This window comes from Myotis daubentonii, chromosome 6, assembly GCF_963259705.1.
Source record: "Myotis daubentonii chromosome 6, mMyoDau2.1, whole genome shotgun sequence".
NCBI lineage: Eukaryota > Metazoa > Chordata > Mammalia > Chiroptera > Vespertilionidae > Myotis > Myotis daubentonii.
The window spans coordinates 4,901,680-4,917,839 of record NC_081845.1 but is presented as its reverse complement, the minus strand read 5'-3'; the positions used below and the strand labels follow the sequence as shown (position 1 = coordinate 4,917,839).

Below are 16,160 nucleotides of genomic sequence, written 5' to 3'. Positions count from 1 at the left end.
AGAGGGAGAGAGAGAGAGAAATATCAGTGGTGAGAGAGAATCATGGATCGGCTGCCTCCTGAAAGTCCCCACTGGGGATTGAGCTCACAACCCTGGCATGTGCCCTTGACAGAAATCGAACCTGGGGCCTTTCAGTTCGCAGGCTGACGCTCTATCCACTGAGCAAAACTGGCTAGGGCTCATCATATGTATTTTTAAATGGTCTCTGATACACAAATAATTTCCCTAAAGACTGAGATTTGGTTGTGTCTCCTTGTTTGGAGCATCATAAAGCAGCTCTTAGCCCGGCCAGCGTGGCTCAGCGGTTGAGTGTCGACCCAGGAACCAACAGGTTGCTGGTTCGATTCCTGGTCAGGGCACATGCTGGGTTGCAGGCTCAGTCCCCGGTGGGGGCCGTGCAGGAGGGCAGGAGGCAGCTAATCATCTCATGGATGTTTCTATCTCTCTATCCCTCTCTCTGCCTCTCTCTCTTAAAACAAACAAATGTATTTTTACATGAAAAGAAATGGAAAAATAATACAGCAGCTCTTAGATAAAAATCGGACCCTGCGGTTGACTGTTCTCCTACCAGGTTTTCCAGTTCGGAGGACAGACGGTACCAAGTGAAACAGATTAATTTCAGAGATAACACACATGGCATTTGTAAGGCTCTGTTCGTGCGGGCCAGGTCAAGCTGTTCTGGGTTTAATGGGGCGCTTTCTGGAAAGTCCTTCCTCTCGTGTGCCAGGTTTATTCCTGCCCTTTCATGGGCAGATGCATCCTGGGCCTTCGTGCCCAGCAGGTCCCTTCCACATCCTCTCCCCTGGAGGCGGGGCTCAGTCTGCGTCCTGGTGACGGGTCACGGTGCCGCCCGCTCTGTTGCAGGCATATGGTCCTCCTGAAGGAGCAGTATGGGAAGCAAGTGGTCGTAAACCTGCTGGGGAACAGAGGCGGAGAGGAGGTGCTCAACAGAGCCTTCAAGGTAAATGCAGCCCCTTGCCCGCTTCTCCACACAGGAAGGGGGGAGAGGGGAGGGAGGGGGGAGTCTGAGGGCCTCTGCTCCGAGGCAGGCTCCCGCGGGGGCTGGAAACACAGTGCAGACCTCACCAGGGTTCTAGCATTACTGACTTGGGCTCCTGATGTGCGAAGTTTAATTTTTGTGAACTGAGAGCTGGGAGAATTTGCTGAGTTGAAACAGAGCATCTCCTGTCTCCAGCTGCATTTCCTCAGAGCAGTGGTTCTCCACCTTCTGGCCCTTTACATACAGTTCCTCATGTTGTGACCCAACCGTAAAATTATTTTCGTTGCTACTTCATAACTGTAATGTTGCTACTGTTATGAATCGTCATGTAAATATCTGATATGCAGGATGGTCTTAGGCGACCCCTGTGAAAGGGTCGTTCGACCGCCAAAGGGGTCGCGACCCACAGGTTGAGAACCACTGGCCTAGAGCTTCCACTGGGGCCTGGAGACTCAGGACAGCCGGGCCTTTTCCATCCTCTTGGATGGACACGCACACACTCACACACACATGCACACACACACTCTCACCCACACATGCACGTGCACACACTCACCCACCCCCTCATCCACCCACCCATACATGCACGCCCACCCACACACTCACCCATACACGCACACACAAACACATGCACCCAGCCACACATGCAAACACGTGTGCGCACAAATGTTTGGGCTTTGCCCATGCAACCCCTCCTTCCTTGGTCTGGCTCCCCTCCTGGCAAGCTCATGCAAACACCTGCAGGGCCCTTGTGCCTGGAGTGGGCTCTTCAGAGCTCCTGATCAGCTTACGGCAAGAAACCTCATGTGATTTCCTCCTGCTCACTTTAGAGCCTTCAAACCTTCCACTCTTGCTTGGGCTGCCCCTAAAAGCTGCTGCCTGTGTCCGGCTGCCCATGGCTCCCTGGGGCTTCCCTGTGCAGGACCAGGGAGGTGTGGGGAGAAACCCTGGGCAGGGCAGGAAGCAGTTGAAGCGACTCCCCCCCCCTCCGCCCCCCGCCTCTCCCTGTCCCCAGAGTTCCCGTATGTATTCGTGAAAAGCTCCAGAATGGGCTGTGGGCACTCCACAGTCCCTTTCCAATCACCCGCAGCCCCCACTTAATGGGGAAAACCCTGGTTGTTTCAAGATCAAGGAAGCCGCCGATGGAGAGAGAGTGAAGGCAAGCCTGCCCCTGGCTGATGGCAGCTGCCCAGCTGGGTGCCCATTTCCAGGTGCCAGTGTCACTTGGCCAGACCTGCTTTTCCTGTTTGGTTGGTTGCTACTAGCAACGAGATTGAGAAATAGCTCCCCTCCACCCACCTTGGCAGCTCATTTTCAGGAAGAAGGAAGGAGGGGAGCAAGAACGAAAAAGAGCCCAAGAATCTCTTTTCCTTTTATGCCTCGAGTTCTGGGGAAAGACATCCCCAGCGACCTGTCAGCCGGTGGAAGTGCCTCTTGGGCTGACGGGCTCTTTTGGCACAAGAGGGGCAGGAGATGGCAGCGGTCCCGTGGCCCAGGCCCGGGAGGGCAGGCTCCTGGGCAGGTGGGAGGTGAGAAGCTGACATTCCGCCTGCAGGAGACCTGGCCAGCGTCGCATGGAGCCCCGGCTCCCTGGGCCCATCAGCTCTGCAATGCTGGGGCCCGTGCCCCACAGCCGGCCTGCCACCCGCGCATATCAGGCCACGGGATAGGCGTCTGCTCCAGACAGAGCCACCGAGCAGCACCCTGCTCAGTTCATCCGACCTCATCTCACGGCAACACCTCCTTGACGGTGGCACCGGGCACTGATTTGCATTCTGGCCCATGGTGGGCGGGTGCTCTGGGTCACAGGACCAGACAGCCGCAGTCCCACTAGTCCTTCAGAGTCCTTACACCCTCCGACAAGTCTGGCCGGGAGCTGTGGGGCGGGGGAGGCCGAGGCCAGGTCCCTGGGCGGCAGCCAGGTCTCCTTCCCTGGGGGCTGGTGAGAGGGCGAGGTTCCTGGTGCGGAAGGGAGGTCTCTGCCAGGAGCCCCCAGAGGAACCCCTGGAGGCTCAGCCGCTTCAGAGTGCACCCACCTGGAGGCTAGTGCCTGTCTAGATGGCGCTGGTTACCAGGCAACCCCAAGCTGGATTATGAGCTCCCAGCCTGCGGGCTGCCCAGTGCCTCCGGGGCCTGTGGCACTTGGTGCCTGAAGAACAGAGTGGCCCTTCCCTCCCGGCGCCCTCGGAGAACCCCACAGAGGGGCGATGTCGGAGCGGGCCTGGGGCCTCCTCAGCAGCCTCTCCCGGCCTGGCTGTCGCTTGCCCGCGGCGGACCTGCTGTTTGCAAGATGCTCTGTGGGTCTGTGGGCCGGCTGCGTGCTGCCCTCGCAGGGTCAGGACTGACAGGCCGCTTGCTCCGTGAGTGATGGGTTGGCCACGCGGATTCCAGCCGGGAGAGGTTTGCTGCCATGGTCTCCTCCCCTGGACCCTGCCACTCTCACCTCCTCCCTCTCCCCCTCCAGAAGTTGCTCTGGGCTTCGTGCCACGCCGGTGACACGCCTATGATAAACTTCGACTTCCACCAGTTCGCCAGGGGCAGGAAGCTAGAGAAACTGGAGAACCTGCTGCGCCCCCAGCTGCAGCTCCACTGGGATGACTTTGACGTGTTCACCAAGGGCGCGAGTGTGAGTCCCCGGTGAGTCTCCGCCGTCTCCCCTCCCGCTGGGCCGGTGGCGGAGGGCTGGGCCTCCCGGCTGTGTGCCTTCCCGCCACTCGCCAGCTTGCAGTATCCTGAGCCCCGGGGTTCCAGCCTTCCCCCGCCCCAGATCAGAACCTGCTTTTGGATGTTGTGAGTAGACAGGAAAGCACATTAAATCTACAATAAAGGCGACCAGGCTAGAATGGGAGCCATGGTAACCATATGACTTCTCCAGACAGAGGTGAAACCCCGAGAGAGAAGGGGGGGCTGGCATAACCCCGATGGCCCAGGAAAACGGGTGTGGATTTTGCTGCTCAGCTGAGCAGAAAAAGCAAGTCCAGGGTCCTCAAATCACAGCACGGACGATCCTCATTATTCCCAGAGCCGGTATTTGCAAATGTGCCCACTGAGTAGACCTGTGACCCCAAACCCACGCTCCCGGCGCTCACAGACATGCTCCGCCGGTGAGAGCCTGAGCCGCCCGGCCCGGCGTGTGTTCCCGCGGGCTCTGCCCTCTGTCCCGCTCTCTTGCTGCCATCTCATCAGTGCCACGGCTTCACATTTTTGTGCACTTTGTTGGCAATGTCCCTGTTTGAAACGGCCCCCAAACATGGCGCTAAGTGCCGCCTAGTGACTCTCAGCACAGGAGGGATGTGAGGTGACTTACGGAGAGTTCAGGAAGCTTCGTGCAGCAGTGAGAGCGTCATTGGCTGTGAGTCCAATGCTGCGGAATGCACAGAGCTAACCAAGGCATCTCTGCCAGAGGAGCCCACGAAACAAGGCTGTGTGTGGAGTAGTTGGTGGAAATGCGGGACCAGAGGCTCAGGAACCTGCGAGCAGTGGCTCAGGATTTGCTCGTGGCCTAGTGGATCACCGATAGTTCACGGCCACTTCCTGAGCGTTACTGCGGTGAATCACGGGAATCGACTGTGTTTAGAATGACCCGGGTGTGCGGGCTGCCGAGCGTGTGCTGGGGTCCTGGTGAGCTACGAGGGGCACGCGTTTTGGGGGGCCTACGTCACACACAGGCCACTGTGCTGCAGCCATTGCTCCTTCTAACACAACATGTAACCGTTTATTTCCTGTTTTCCTAAGTTTTCAGAAAGGCACTTTGCGGATGAACTGTCTCGACTGCCTGGACCGAACCAACACGGTGCAGAGCTTCATTGCGCTTGAGGTCTGTCCTGCCCCGGCCCCTCGGTCCTCAGTCGTGTCCGTGCCTTCAGCGGGGCAGGCTGGGCCTGCGCCTCTGTGGGCAGATGAGGGTGTCGCTGGGCTCACTTTCTAACTGTGGGGAGGGGGGTGGGATGTGCTAGGCACCTGGCGAGGCCTCCGGGGGGCGTTGGCTTGCCTCTGACCCGTCAGGCACAGTTTTCATGCATCTCCGTCCGACGTGGGGGAGCAGGGCTCTGGGCGGGAGTATTGTGAGCACACTGCTGGGCAGAGGCTGGAGAGGCTGTGCGAGAGGCTGGCTAGAGGCCTCGGAGGGAACTCCAGTCTGTCCGTGTGTCTGCGTGATCCCTCCTGGCTTCCCGCTTGCAGGAGGCGGTGGTCCAGGCCAACTGCCCTCCTCGCTGTGCACCCTCTGGTGGTGGGGCAGGGACATCGTTGTTTGGGGGTCAGAGGAGGCTGGGTGGGATGGGAACGTGGGGGTAGCTGTGGCGCAGGCCCCCTTCTTTGCTCAGGGGTTCCTTGTCCTCTGGAGGATAGGGAACCCCGGGTGGGGTGAGCGGGCAGCTGGGGGAGCTCCCGGGGGGAAGTCGATGACCCCTGTCCTCACTCTCGCCAGGTCCTTCACCTGCAGCTCAGGAGCCTCGGGCTGAATTCAAAGCCCATCGCCGACCGCTTCGTGGAGTCCTTCAGAGCCATGTGGTCTCTAAATGGGCACAGCCTGAGCAAGATGTTCACGGGCAGCCGCGCCCTGGAGGGGAAGGCCAAGGTGGGGGCAGGCCAGGGTCTGGGGGTGGTGGGGGGTGGCGTGTGGATGCCTCTCACGGCCTGTGTCCCGCTCTCGGCAGGTGGGGAAGCTGAAGGACGGGGCCCGGTCCGTGTCCCGCACCATCCAGTCCAACTTCTTCGACGGCGTGAAGCAGGAGGCCATCAAGCTGCTGCTGGTCGGGGACGTCTACACGGAGGAGGCGGCCGACAAGGGAAGGATGCTACTGGACAACACGGCCCTGCTGGGTACGGGGTGCCTCTCCGCTCTCCTCGGGCGCCCCGCTGCCCGGCCATGCAGAGGGCGTGTGGGGTGCCAGCCAGCCCTCCCCACCCCTCATGTCATCCCAGGTGGCGGGTGGCAGACACTCCCCTGAGCCTGAGGGTGGACGGCGGGGGCGTGTGCTCTGCATGTGGCTGTGGCGGAGCCTGGCCAGGGACCTACGCTGCTCTGTTATGAGATGGTCAGTCCCGTGCGGCCACACGAGGAGGCAGGAGAGCGGCACCCTCTCTCGCGGACAGAGACCCCACCCCGTCTGTGTTTCTGGGGGAGGCAGGGGCTTGGATGCGGACAGACGTGCCCTGTGTTGCCTCCCCGCAGTGACCCCCAGGATCCTGAGGGCGATGTCGGAGCGCCAGGCGGAGTTCACAAATTACAAGCGGGTCCGTGTCGCCATGGGCACCTGGAACGTGAACGGAGGGAAGCAGTTCCGGAGCAACCTGCTTGGGACCGCCGAGCTCGCCGAGTGGCTGCTGGACTCGCCCAGGCTTTCCGAGCCCGAGCCCCAGGGTGAGCGCCTATTCCATCGAGCCATTTTCCATATTCCGTGAAGTGCAGTGTTTGGGGTTCCCGCCTGCTCGGGGTTCAGAGAGCACAGGGTCTACCCTCAGAGCACCCCTGGCACGTGGACTACCCGCCGCCTTCTCTCGTCCAAGCGTTTAGGGTTCTCACAGCCGCGACTCTCTCCCCTCTTCACACACAGAGATTCGCAGTTTTTAGGTTTTGATCACTAGAACCTCCTGTCTAAGGAGGAAGAGGCAGCCTCTGGAATCATGTTCCTGTGAGGGGCCGGGCACGCGGTTCACGGCACCGCTGGCCACGGCACCGCTGCCCACGGCACTGCTGGCCCCGGCACCGCTGTCCACGGCACCGCTGTCCACGGCACCGCTGGCCGCGAACATCCGCTTCTGCTTTCCCCCAAACCAACCGCGCAGCAGATGCAGCCGCGTCAAGCCATGGCTTTGTGTGCCTTTTAAGAAGGAAATAATCCCAAAGTTGACACGTCACCTTCTGTCTTAGGTCTTGCGAGGTAGCATGTAAAGGCCTCAGAGCTCAGACTGGAGGAGGAAATGAGTTTCCTGCGGTCACCACACACCCAGGGCCTCACTCCCTCCGGCTCCCTGGAGTCTCTTCTGGATCCAGCGGGAGGAGCAGGAGCCCCTCGCTGCCAGGAGAGCCCCATCCCAGCCATGCAGGCAGTCTGCACCCCCTTGCTGCCTCTGGGGTCAGGGGAGCTCGCGTCTGCCTTTTGGGGTCACTGGGATTCTTGTGTTTGTGAATGCCACCCCCACTCGCCCCAGGCAGGCCCTGTGAGCGCACAGGCTGGGCTGACTCTGCAGCTCCTTTGGCTAAAATGGCTCGTCTTCATTTGTCTGCAGGAGCAGGTGGGTGCCGACAGCACCCTGCCTCTTACTGCGCAGGGGATTCTAGTGGGATTGAGGGTGCACCAGGGCTCCCACTAAAACGCACCGCATTCAGGAGAGAGAAGGGGTGTGGCTGTTGCCACGCAGATCAGAGGAACAGTGTTTTTTTTCTTTAAAGAAAGAAAAGAAACTCTAAGCCAGTGAAGCTTGAGGGTCCAGGTGTCCTGTGTGGCCAACAGGAAAGCCGTGGACACTGGCCTTTTGGATGGAGTCAGGGAGGAGGGGGAGGGCTGTCACTTGCTGCAGCTCGAGAGCCGCTGGCTTCCTGGCTCAGGACAGAGTGTCAGAAGGACGTGCCTGGAGAGAGGCGGCCAGTGGCTGCAGGGGTGGCATGGCACCCTAAGCTTCCCTGTTAAAGGGAACACAGGACGCATGACTAGCACCCCTGCACGTGCTGCGCTTCCTGTCGGTCACTCCCCGGGGAAGGCTGGGCCCCGCCCGGAAAAGCACTCGTGGAGCACAGACAAGTATGAGACAGTGCCTGCCCCTGGAACCTGGGGGAAGGTGTGCCGCCTGTGACGTCACCTGGAGGAAGAGGCTCTTAGGACACACCTGGCAGGGTGGGGCTCACACGGCCTCTGATTGACACCATGGCCGCTCGTGAGGTGCAGGCACCCGCCCCAGGATGCAGATGAGAAAGGCCACGTGCACAGCGGGGGGATGGAGGGGATGTGGGCCTGTGCGGAGCCCCGCCCTGGGGACTGGATGAGTGCACCTGGGCAGAGGGATACTTGCACCCACAGGCCAGTGTGGTGCCCCACGATTGAGCTAAGGCTGGCCATGGTGGGTCTGACTTCCTTTGTCTCCTGCCTTGCCCCCAGATGACAGCAGCCCAGCTGACATATTTGCCGTGGGGTTTGAAGAGATGGTGGAACTGAGTGCGGGGAATATCGTCAATGCCAGGTAGGCGGCCGGGCGCCAGGGTGCAGGAGAGAGACGTGAAACTCCCTGAGGGTTCCTGGGTCAGGTGCAGGGCCACGGGCCATCTGTGTCTGCTGGCCTGGGCCCCTCGGTCGGAGGGGCCGCTGACTGCCCTTCCCCACGCCTCTTTCTCTGCTAAGGGAGGGAGAAGTTGCCGGTCGGGGGAGCATGCTCTCTGAGCTGCGGCCTCTGGCCACGCAGGCTGCATCCTGCTGTGAGCGGGAGGGTGTGGGTAGAGGTCCGCGGAGGGTGCTGAGTCACCTTTCCTGGGGAGAGGGGAGAGGAGTGTGGGAGGAGGCACCGCTCTTCTCCCCACCCCTGATTCACATGGGGTATATGGGGTATAAAGTCAACGACACCTTTTCTTTCCTAAACTGGCACAGCTTCATTTCAGGAACTTTCTGAACAAATCATAAGCCCTGACTGTGGAGCTCCTAGGAGCAGGGCCCCGTGCTGGGCTCCAGTGGCGGGGTGGGGAGTACTGCTGGGGTGGGTGTGACGCAGCCGGCAGCAAACGGCCAGTCTAGTGCTGCATGGAGCCCGACCCTGACAGTGAGGGCAACTGAGGGGCGTCACGCGTGTGAAAGGATCAGGCTGGGGCTGGCGGGCGGGTGGGCTGGAGGGGGGAGAACCCACGGCCAGCCCACGGTGACTGGTGTCCTTGTCTTTTCTCTCCCAGCACCACCAACAGAAAGATGTGGGGCGAGCAGCTTCAGAAAGCCATCTCACGCTCCCATAGGTACATTCTCTTGACCTCGGCACAGCTGGTGGGCGTCTGTCTCTATATCTTTGTCCGTCCCTACCACGTCCCGTTCATCAGGTAGGAGCCTGGAGTTTCCGAGCATGGCGGGGGGCGGGGGGCGGGGGGGGGCGGGGTCGTTGGTCATGGTGCTTTGTTCTGACTTCCTCTTCGTCCTGCCATTATTCCAGATAAATGGAAGCAAACCCCCAGGAGAAACTAGGCTGAATAGAATATTGTCCAGCAGTGAACAAGCCACAATGGGGCCAGCTAGCTTAGGAAGCTGGGCCCCTTCAGGAGTCTTATGTCACCCAGCTCGGCTCTGCACAAGGGAAGGGACGGATAATGCCTTGTTGACATTTTAGTCAGGAAACCTCTGGCCCAAGAGCTGAGTAGCTCAGCAGGAAATGCCAATGCTTTGCCTCTTTTTAAAAAAAAAAAAAAATCTAAGACACGTGGGCAGAAAGCCTCTGCAGCAGGTGTGGGCCTCGGTCTGTCACCTGCGCACCCACTCGTGTGCATTGTACGTTGGCACTTTAAGGCGATCGGGAGTCTGCATTGAACCACCTGCCCGGCCCGGCCAAGTCCCTGGATGCTCCCTGCTCCTTAAACATGTTGATGCCCTGGTGGCACCTCCTGAGCTTTGCAGGGAAGCCGGGCGGGGTGGTGGTGGTGCCGTCCGTGCTGGCAGCGAGCACTGGGATCAGGAAGCAGGGATGGAGGTGGGTCGGCTTCCGGGCTGCTTTGTGGGGTGCTTTTGTGGGTGCCGAGCCCTTGAGAGTGGGGGCTGTGGGAGAGGCACCCCAGACCCACGGGCGGCTGCCGGCAGTGCCCGTGCGGGAGGGAGGAGGGCAGGGACAGCGGAGCTGGCTGTGCTCGTGCCGGTCTGAGCAGGTGGTCTGGAGTCGTCAGCTGCAGCCTCGGGCTGCGGCCCGGCTCTTCTCTGTAGCCGAGCAGGTCGACGCACTTCCCCGAAGCCACCGCCTGTGCTCGTTCTGTTCCAGGGAGGTGGCCATCGACACGGTGAAGACGGGCATGGGCGGGAAGGCGGGCAACAAGGGCGCCGTGGGCATCCGCTTCCAGTTCCACAGCACCAGCTTCTGCTTCGTGTGCAGCCACCTGACGGCCGGGCAGTCGCAGGTGAAGGAGCGGAACGAGGACTACAGGGAGATCACCCAGAAGCTCAGCTTCCCCATGGTGAGGGCTGCCGGTGGGCAGCGGCCGGCGGGCAGCGGGCAGCGGGGGCGGGGCAGGACGTGGGGCACGCTCTGGCCTCCGCGCTCAGGCCCCCACGCGTGGGCTTCTGAGCTGAGAATACGGGCAGGCCCTGGGGACGCCCCCAGAGCAGGGTCCCCGCCTGGGGCACTTGTGCTGGGGGAGGGAGTGACCTCGGCTGGCACAGTGGAGGCCAGCCCAGGTGTCCGGCCTGGAGGACCAAGCCTCATCTTCATACGTCTCTTCAATGTCTTTAATACCCTGCGTTTTCTTAAGTGCATTTTCCGGGTTTCTGATTGGAGCGTGTGGAACGGGGCAGGAGAACCAATGTGTCCGCTCTTCGTCCGAGCTGCTGAAGAACAGCACAAGGCTAGTTCTCTTGAGATTCACAGTCTTGGCACATCCGTTCTGTGGTGGCTCAGAAAAGGCCCCTTTTCAGAACCAGGCAGTTTTTGGCTCAGGAGCCCTGGATGGCCCCTCCAGTCGCAGGGTCACCAGTGACATGCGGTGCGCTGCCCTCTAGTGGTGATCCAGAGCTTTCCATTCTGCAGCCGGCAGATTTTCCTCCACATTCAGGTTTGAAGGTTCTGCGTTCTGTGCCAACCTGGCCCACACGCCTTCAGCCCGCTGCAAGCCACCTGTCTCCCAGAGGGAGGAGAGACCTCAGCCGTGCCTGCCACAGTGCCAGCGACACGGCCCATTAGGTCCCGGAGCTCTTCATCGGGAGGCCCGATCCCTGAAACCTGGCATCTCCTTTACGAGGCGGCACCAGCGCTTAAAGCGAAAAGCCCTTCGTTTTCAGTAATGAGGGCTGCAGTCCTCGTCGTCGTGTTTGGGTCTTGGATTGAAGAAGAAACAAATGAGTTTGGGAAATTGGCACCTGGTCATTTTCCAGACCATGTAGGGCATTATGCATATTCTCCTTGTGTGTCTGTGTAATTTAAAAAGCCCAACCTTGTCCCTCCACAGTGCATTCAAAATGTGACCTACTGGAAGGACTCACTCAAAGTAATGAAAAGATATATAGCTCCTTTTTCAACAGTGGAAATAACGAAGGCACCTAGAAGTCAGTACTCCACACCGGCACTGTGCAGTAAAGTAGCTACTAGCCACATGATGGCTGTTTACATGGAAGTTAACTAAAAATATACGAAGCTCCCTCAGCCGTACTGGCCGCATTGCAAGTGCCCGGAGGCGGCGGCGGCTGGCGGTCCCGGCTCGGACAGCGCGGGCGGGACCGCCTCCATCACCACAGAAGGTCTGGACGGCCTGCTCCAGCACTCACTGTATGTGGTCCTGGTCACTCTGATCTTCTGCCCAGATGATTGCTGTGGGTTGGGGGAGTGGGGATGCCACAGAGTGTGGCAGAACAGAAACGGATTTGAGAGCCGCGTTCAGCTCGTGTCCTTATCACACGCTAGTTGTGTAGCCTTCAGCCAGTTTTCCTGAACTTTTTTTTTAACCTGGAAGAAGAGCCAGCAGCGTGTGCTTCAGGGGTGGCCGTGAGGGCACTGTGCCGGAACAGAGCCCAGCCCTGGGGACAGGTGATAGGAAGCAGCCGCTCTCACCGTGATTCCTGTGGGAGGGAGGGCGAGGTGGGGAGGGAGGGTCACGGATGAAAATGTATGAAATCCTGCCCTGGCCAGTTTGGCTCAGTGGATAGAGTGTCGCCTGTGGACCAAAAGGTCTGGGTTCGATTCCGGTCAAGGACACGTACCTTGGTTGCAGGCTCCTCCCCGGCCCGGGCCCTGGTCGGGGTGTGTGTAGGAGGCAACCAGTTGATGTGTTTCTCTCACATCAATGTTTCTCTGTCTTTCCCTCTCTCTTCCACTCTCCCTAAAAATCAATGGAAAAATATCCTTGGGTGAGGATTAACAAAAGAAAGAGGAAAAAGGAAAAACAACAACAACAAAAAAACAACAGAAAATGTATGAAATCCATGAAGGTTTAGGAAGTTGTGCGTCCTGTGTGATTTTACTGATTTCCTTAAACCTCATCCTCACAGCCCGGACTGTTTGGGTGGCTCTGAGGGTCTGGACGTAAAGGCAGGAGCTCAGCCTGCCCATCGGGGGGATCAGCAGAGCAGGTGTTGGCAGCCATGCCACCGGGAAGAGTGGGAAATTTCTCCAAACCACTCAAAAACATGATTATTTAAAATAAACAGTAAGCCTCATAGGAGCTCCCCGTAGGCCTCAGGGACGAGTGAAACATAAGACACTTTGGCAGAAGACCTTTTCAAAGTAACATTTAAGGAAATGCGTCTGCTTGTCGCCTGGCGGTGAGCTTTCCTGCCCCCCGCCCCCCCCTTCCCTGGACGATGGGCCTGAACGACTACGATTTTCTTTACATTTTAGGGAAGAAACATCTTTTCTCATGACTACGTGTTTTGGTGTGGCGACTTCAACTACCGCATCGATCTCACGTACGAAGAAGTCTTCTATTTTGTTAAGCGCCAAGACTGGAAGAAACTTCTGGAATTTGATCAGCTACAGCTGCAGAAATCCAGTGGAAAAGTAAGTTGTGCTTTTAAAGCAGTTTTTGCAGCTGCCCCAATAGGGGATAACATCTACTAAATGTGCACGCGCGTGTCTGGCAAGTTAAGTTCCAGGAGTAAAGAGGATCATGACGTTGTAGGAAATGTGTGTGATTGTCCGTTCACACACACACACGTCCTGTTCCCCCCTCACGGGCTGTGTTCGGGTCTGTGTCCTCTCACGGCGCAGGGGCCATCGTGTGAAAGCATAGCACAGGCAGCTGCAGGAGCCGGAGGCCTGTGCTCTGTGTGGGGAGGGGGGTTGCTGTCCTTACTCTGTCAAACCAGAAGAGAGCTGCACTCAGTGGGAGTCACAGCATCTGAGCTTGGAATGGCCCCGTCGCAGCGTCTGAGCGACCCGCTCATGTTCATGTGCACACCTTGCAGGGACTGCTGTCCTTCAGCTGTTCTAAACCAGCAAGGGACACTTCAGACTCTGCTCAAAGTACTGGATTTGGGTGATATCTCTATTTTTCATTGGTGAAGGCACTAACCAATTAGACCAGTGTTGATATATATATATTTGTATGGTTAATTCTCAAGGCCATCCTACAAATTAGTTATTATACCCATTTTATAGACAAGAAAAACTGAGGCTAAGGTCAAATAATTCATCCAAGGTCACAGGGGTCAGTAACAGAGCTCTGATACTGTCCAAGACTGGAACTACACAGCTCATGCTTTCCCCTTACGTGACCCATGTGCCGATTTTAGTGACTCCGTGGGCCATGACGGCCTCAGCTCTGCAAGGTCACCCTGGCTAGCCTCCAGGTGCCCCAAAACTTCTTCCCTCCTCCAGCTAATACTGGTGCCTGTTTGCTTTCCAGCAGCCGGGCTGAGGTGAGGGAAGCACAGCTACGTCCCTTTACCTTCTGAGAAGGCAGCGGGTTAAAATGCATGAGAACTGGGAAGTCAGATCTCCTTCAGCGAGGTTCGGGAGTTCCTCCAGGTGCTCCCTGCCCATCCCCCTCAGCCCTGCCAGGCACGGGCGCTGAGGGTGGCCAGGTGGGAATGTTAGCACGCCGTTCCTTCCTGGGACAGGTTGCTCTTGCTTCCTCCCACCAGTGTCCTCCGCACCCTCCCACTCATGCACTGAGCAGGCGGCTGCTCCCGGGCCTCCCCCGGAACCAAGGCTGGACCCAGAGCAAAAGGAAGACGGAGGAGAGCTCGACTTCAGTTCTGGGCTTCTGTTCACACCATTCGCCTAGTTAACAAACAGCGGTTAAGGCCTTGCTGGGTGTGGCTGGGCACCCCTGCCTCGTGCTGTCATTGTCCGTGGGGCCAACGAGCAGACAGTGTGATAGGTCGGGTGTTGGGGGAGGGGGTGCGCCCAGTGGTAGTGCGTCAGACAGGTGAACAGACAGACGGTCCTCACTGTTTTGCTAATTAACAGGCACACACGTGCCCCGTTTCAGACGTATTTGTAAATGTGACGTGGGCTCTGTGACTTAGGAACCAGAGAACCAGCTGAGCGTGCGGCTTCTTTTCCTCCCGCTAGATTTTTAAAGACTTCCATGAAGGCAGCATTGATTTTGGGCCCACCTACAAGTACGACGTCGGCTCCGCCGCCTACGACACGAGCGACAAATGCCGCACCCCGGCCTGGACGGACAGGGTCCTGTGGTGGAGGAAGAGGCATCCCTTCGACCGGACAGGTGCGGGGGAGCCGTGCGCTCTCAGGGCTGGTGGGGCGGGGGGGCGGTCAGCACCACGAGGGAAAGTCACGCTGATCCAGCCGGACACTCTGTTATGTAAGGAACGTGTCCTTGACAACCCGAAGCTGCGCACAGGTCATCCCAGCGCCAGCCCCTGCGCTTCGGAGGTTGCGCTTTGGGGAGCTCCCCCCGTCCTCTCTCTAGACACCGGTCTGCAAGGACCTGCTCCTGACTCCCCCTCCCTGCACCACAGCTGTCCCCCACCCCACCCCGCCCACCTCTGTTCCAATGGAGAACAGGAGAGAAGCCACGCCTTCCCCGCTGCCTGCCCCCCACAGCTGCCCGCCACCCAGGCCGCCCCTTCCCGCCACACCCTCATCTGCCACAGCCCCCGTTCCGAACCGAACCGAACCGAACGGGGGAGAGAGAAGGGTTTGCTCTCATTTAGCTTCAGTCCGTCTGGACCGATGATCCCAGCTATGAAGTGCAGTTGATTTAAAATTAGAAGGAAGGTGGGGGTTGGGGGTGGGCGTGATTAACCGGGGACCTTGTATGCATAGATTAGCCCATGGGCGCGGACAGTAGTGTAGTGAAGGCCTGGAGGAGCGGGTGCAGGTGGAAGGGGTCAGTGGGAAAAAAAGGGGGGGCCGGGGGAACGTCTATAATACTTTCAACAGTAAAGGTAATTTTTTAAAAAAGCAAATGGAGCAAAATGGAGCCTGGGAAAAGGATGTATGGGTGTTCCTTGAACTTTTCTATAATTTTGAAATTATTTTCAAATAAGTGAAATGTTTAAAAAATAAGAAGAAGATAAAATACAATTAAACCCCCTGTAATCTGGGACCTAAACCGCTGAACTTCTCTGGTGAGACACTTGCTGAGATGTCAAAGCCAGGAAGTCACACCTGCAGATTGAAAGATACATTTAGTTCAGATACATCAGTTTGGGGCACCGAGCGGCCTGTGCCCCCAGCCTCGGCCTGGCACCTCCTGCTGTGCAGAGGGCTGCAGACCTGCGTCCCTGTGCCCGGACGGAAGCCCCACAGCGTGATTTCTGTGCCCCCCCTCCAACTGTGCCCACGGGGGAGGATGCGGGCGGGGCTGGCACACTGTCTTGGACAGTCTACATGGGAGAAGCTCTTTATCCCAGGTCCACGGGGTTAGAGCAAACGAGTCTGAGACACGCGTGGCCCGTCCCTGTGGTACCCATTCTGTGTTCGGCATTCGTGTGTGTTGATACCATGTTGTGTTGTCTGTGGGTAGCTGGAGAACTCAACCTCCTAGACAGCGACCTCGATGCAGACACCAAGGTCAGACACACCTGGTCTCCCGGATCCCTCAAGTATTACGGCCGAGCGGAGCTGCAGGCGTCGGACCACAGGTACGGTCCTCGCTGCCTTGGGCACACGCTCCTCTGCTGAGACCCCCAGGAAGACGGAGACCCCGGGACCGCCCCGCGAGGCCGCAGGGCCGCTCTGGGGCCGCCTCAGGGGCTGTTGGCGGTGTCTGTTCACAGGAGCTCCGGGGACTGAGGGGTGCGGTGTGGCCGTCGCGCCCGGGCTAATGGCTGCCCGTCTTCCCTCCGTGTCTAACACAGACCCGTGCTGGCCATCGTGGAGGTGGAAGTTCAAGAAGTTGACGTGGGTGCCCGGGAGAGGGTGTTCCAGGAAGTGTCCTCTTTCCAGGGCCCCCTGGACGCCACCGTCGTCGTCAACCTCCAGTCGCCCACCTCCGAGGAGAAAGACGAGTTTCCTGAGGACGTGCGCACCGAGCTCATGCAGACCCTGGAGAATTACGGGACGATTGTTCTTGTCAGGT

The 16,160-nt window shown here is 58.7% G+C and overlaps 1 protein-coding gene across 4 annotated transcripts in view; it reads left to right on the top strand.

Moving 5' to 3' along the window:
• The window catches only part of SYNJ2 (synaptojanin 2), a 72,258-nt gene that overhangs the window by 44,866 nt on the left and 11,232 nt on the right, over positions 1-16,160 (top strand). For 3 of the 4 annotated variants that reach the window (XM_059699949.1, XM_059699948.1, XM_059699951.1), the window contains exons 7-19: positions 865-961; positions 3,465-3,637; positions 4,736-4,817; positions 5,430-5,579; positions 5,659-5,824; positions 6,177-6,365; positions 8,101-8,182; positions 8,880-9,020; positions 9,944-10,136; positions 12,509-12,667; positions 14,186-14,342; positions 15,606-15,723; positions 15,940-16,158. In XM_059699949.1, the coding sequence (XP_059555932.1) occupies positions 865-961; positions 3,465-3,637; positions 4,736-4,817; positions 5,430-5,579; positions 5,659-5,824; positions 6,177-6,365; positions 8,101-8,182; positions 8,880-9,020; positions 9,944-10,136; positions 12,509-12,667; positions 14,186-14,342; positions 15,606-15,723; positions 15,940-16,158 (1,926 nt within the window). The remainder of the gene's footprint in view (positions 1-864; positions 962-3,464; positions 3,638-4,735; positions 4,818-5,429; positions 5,580-5,658; positions 5,825-6,176; positions 6,366-8,100; positions 8,183-8,879; positions 9,021-9,943; positions 10,137-12,508; positions 12,668-14,185; positions 14,343-15,605; positions 15,724-15,939; positions 16,159-16,160) is intronic. The other variant, XM_059699950.1, reaches the window with a different exon arrangement.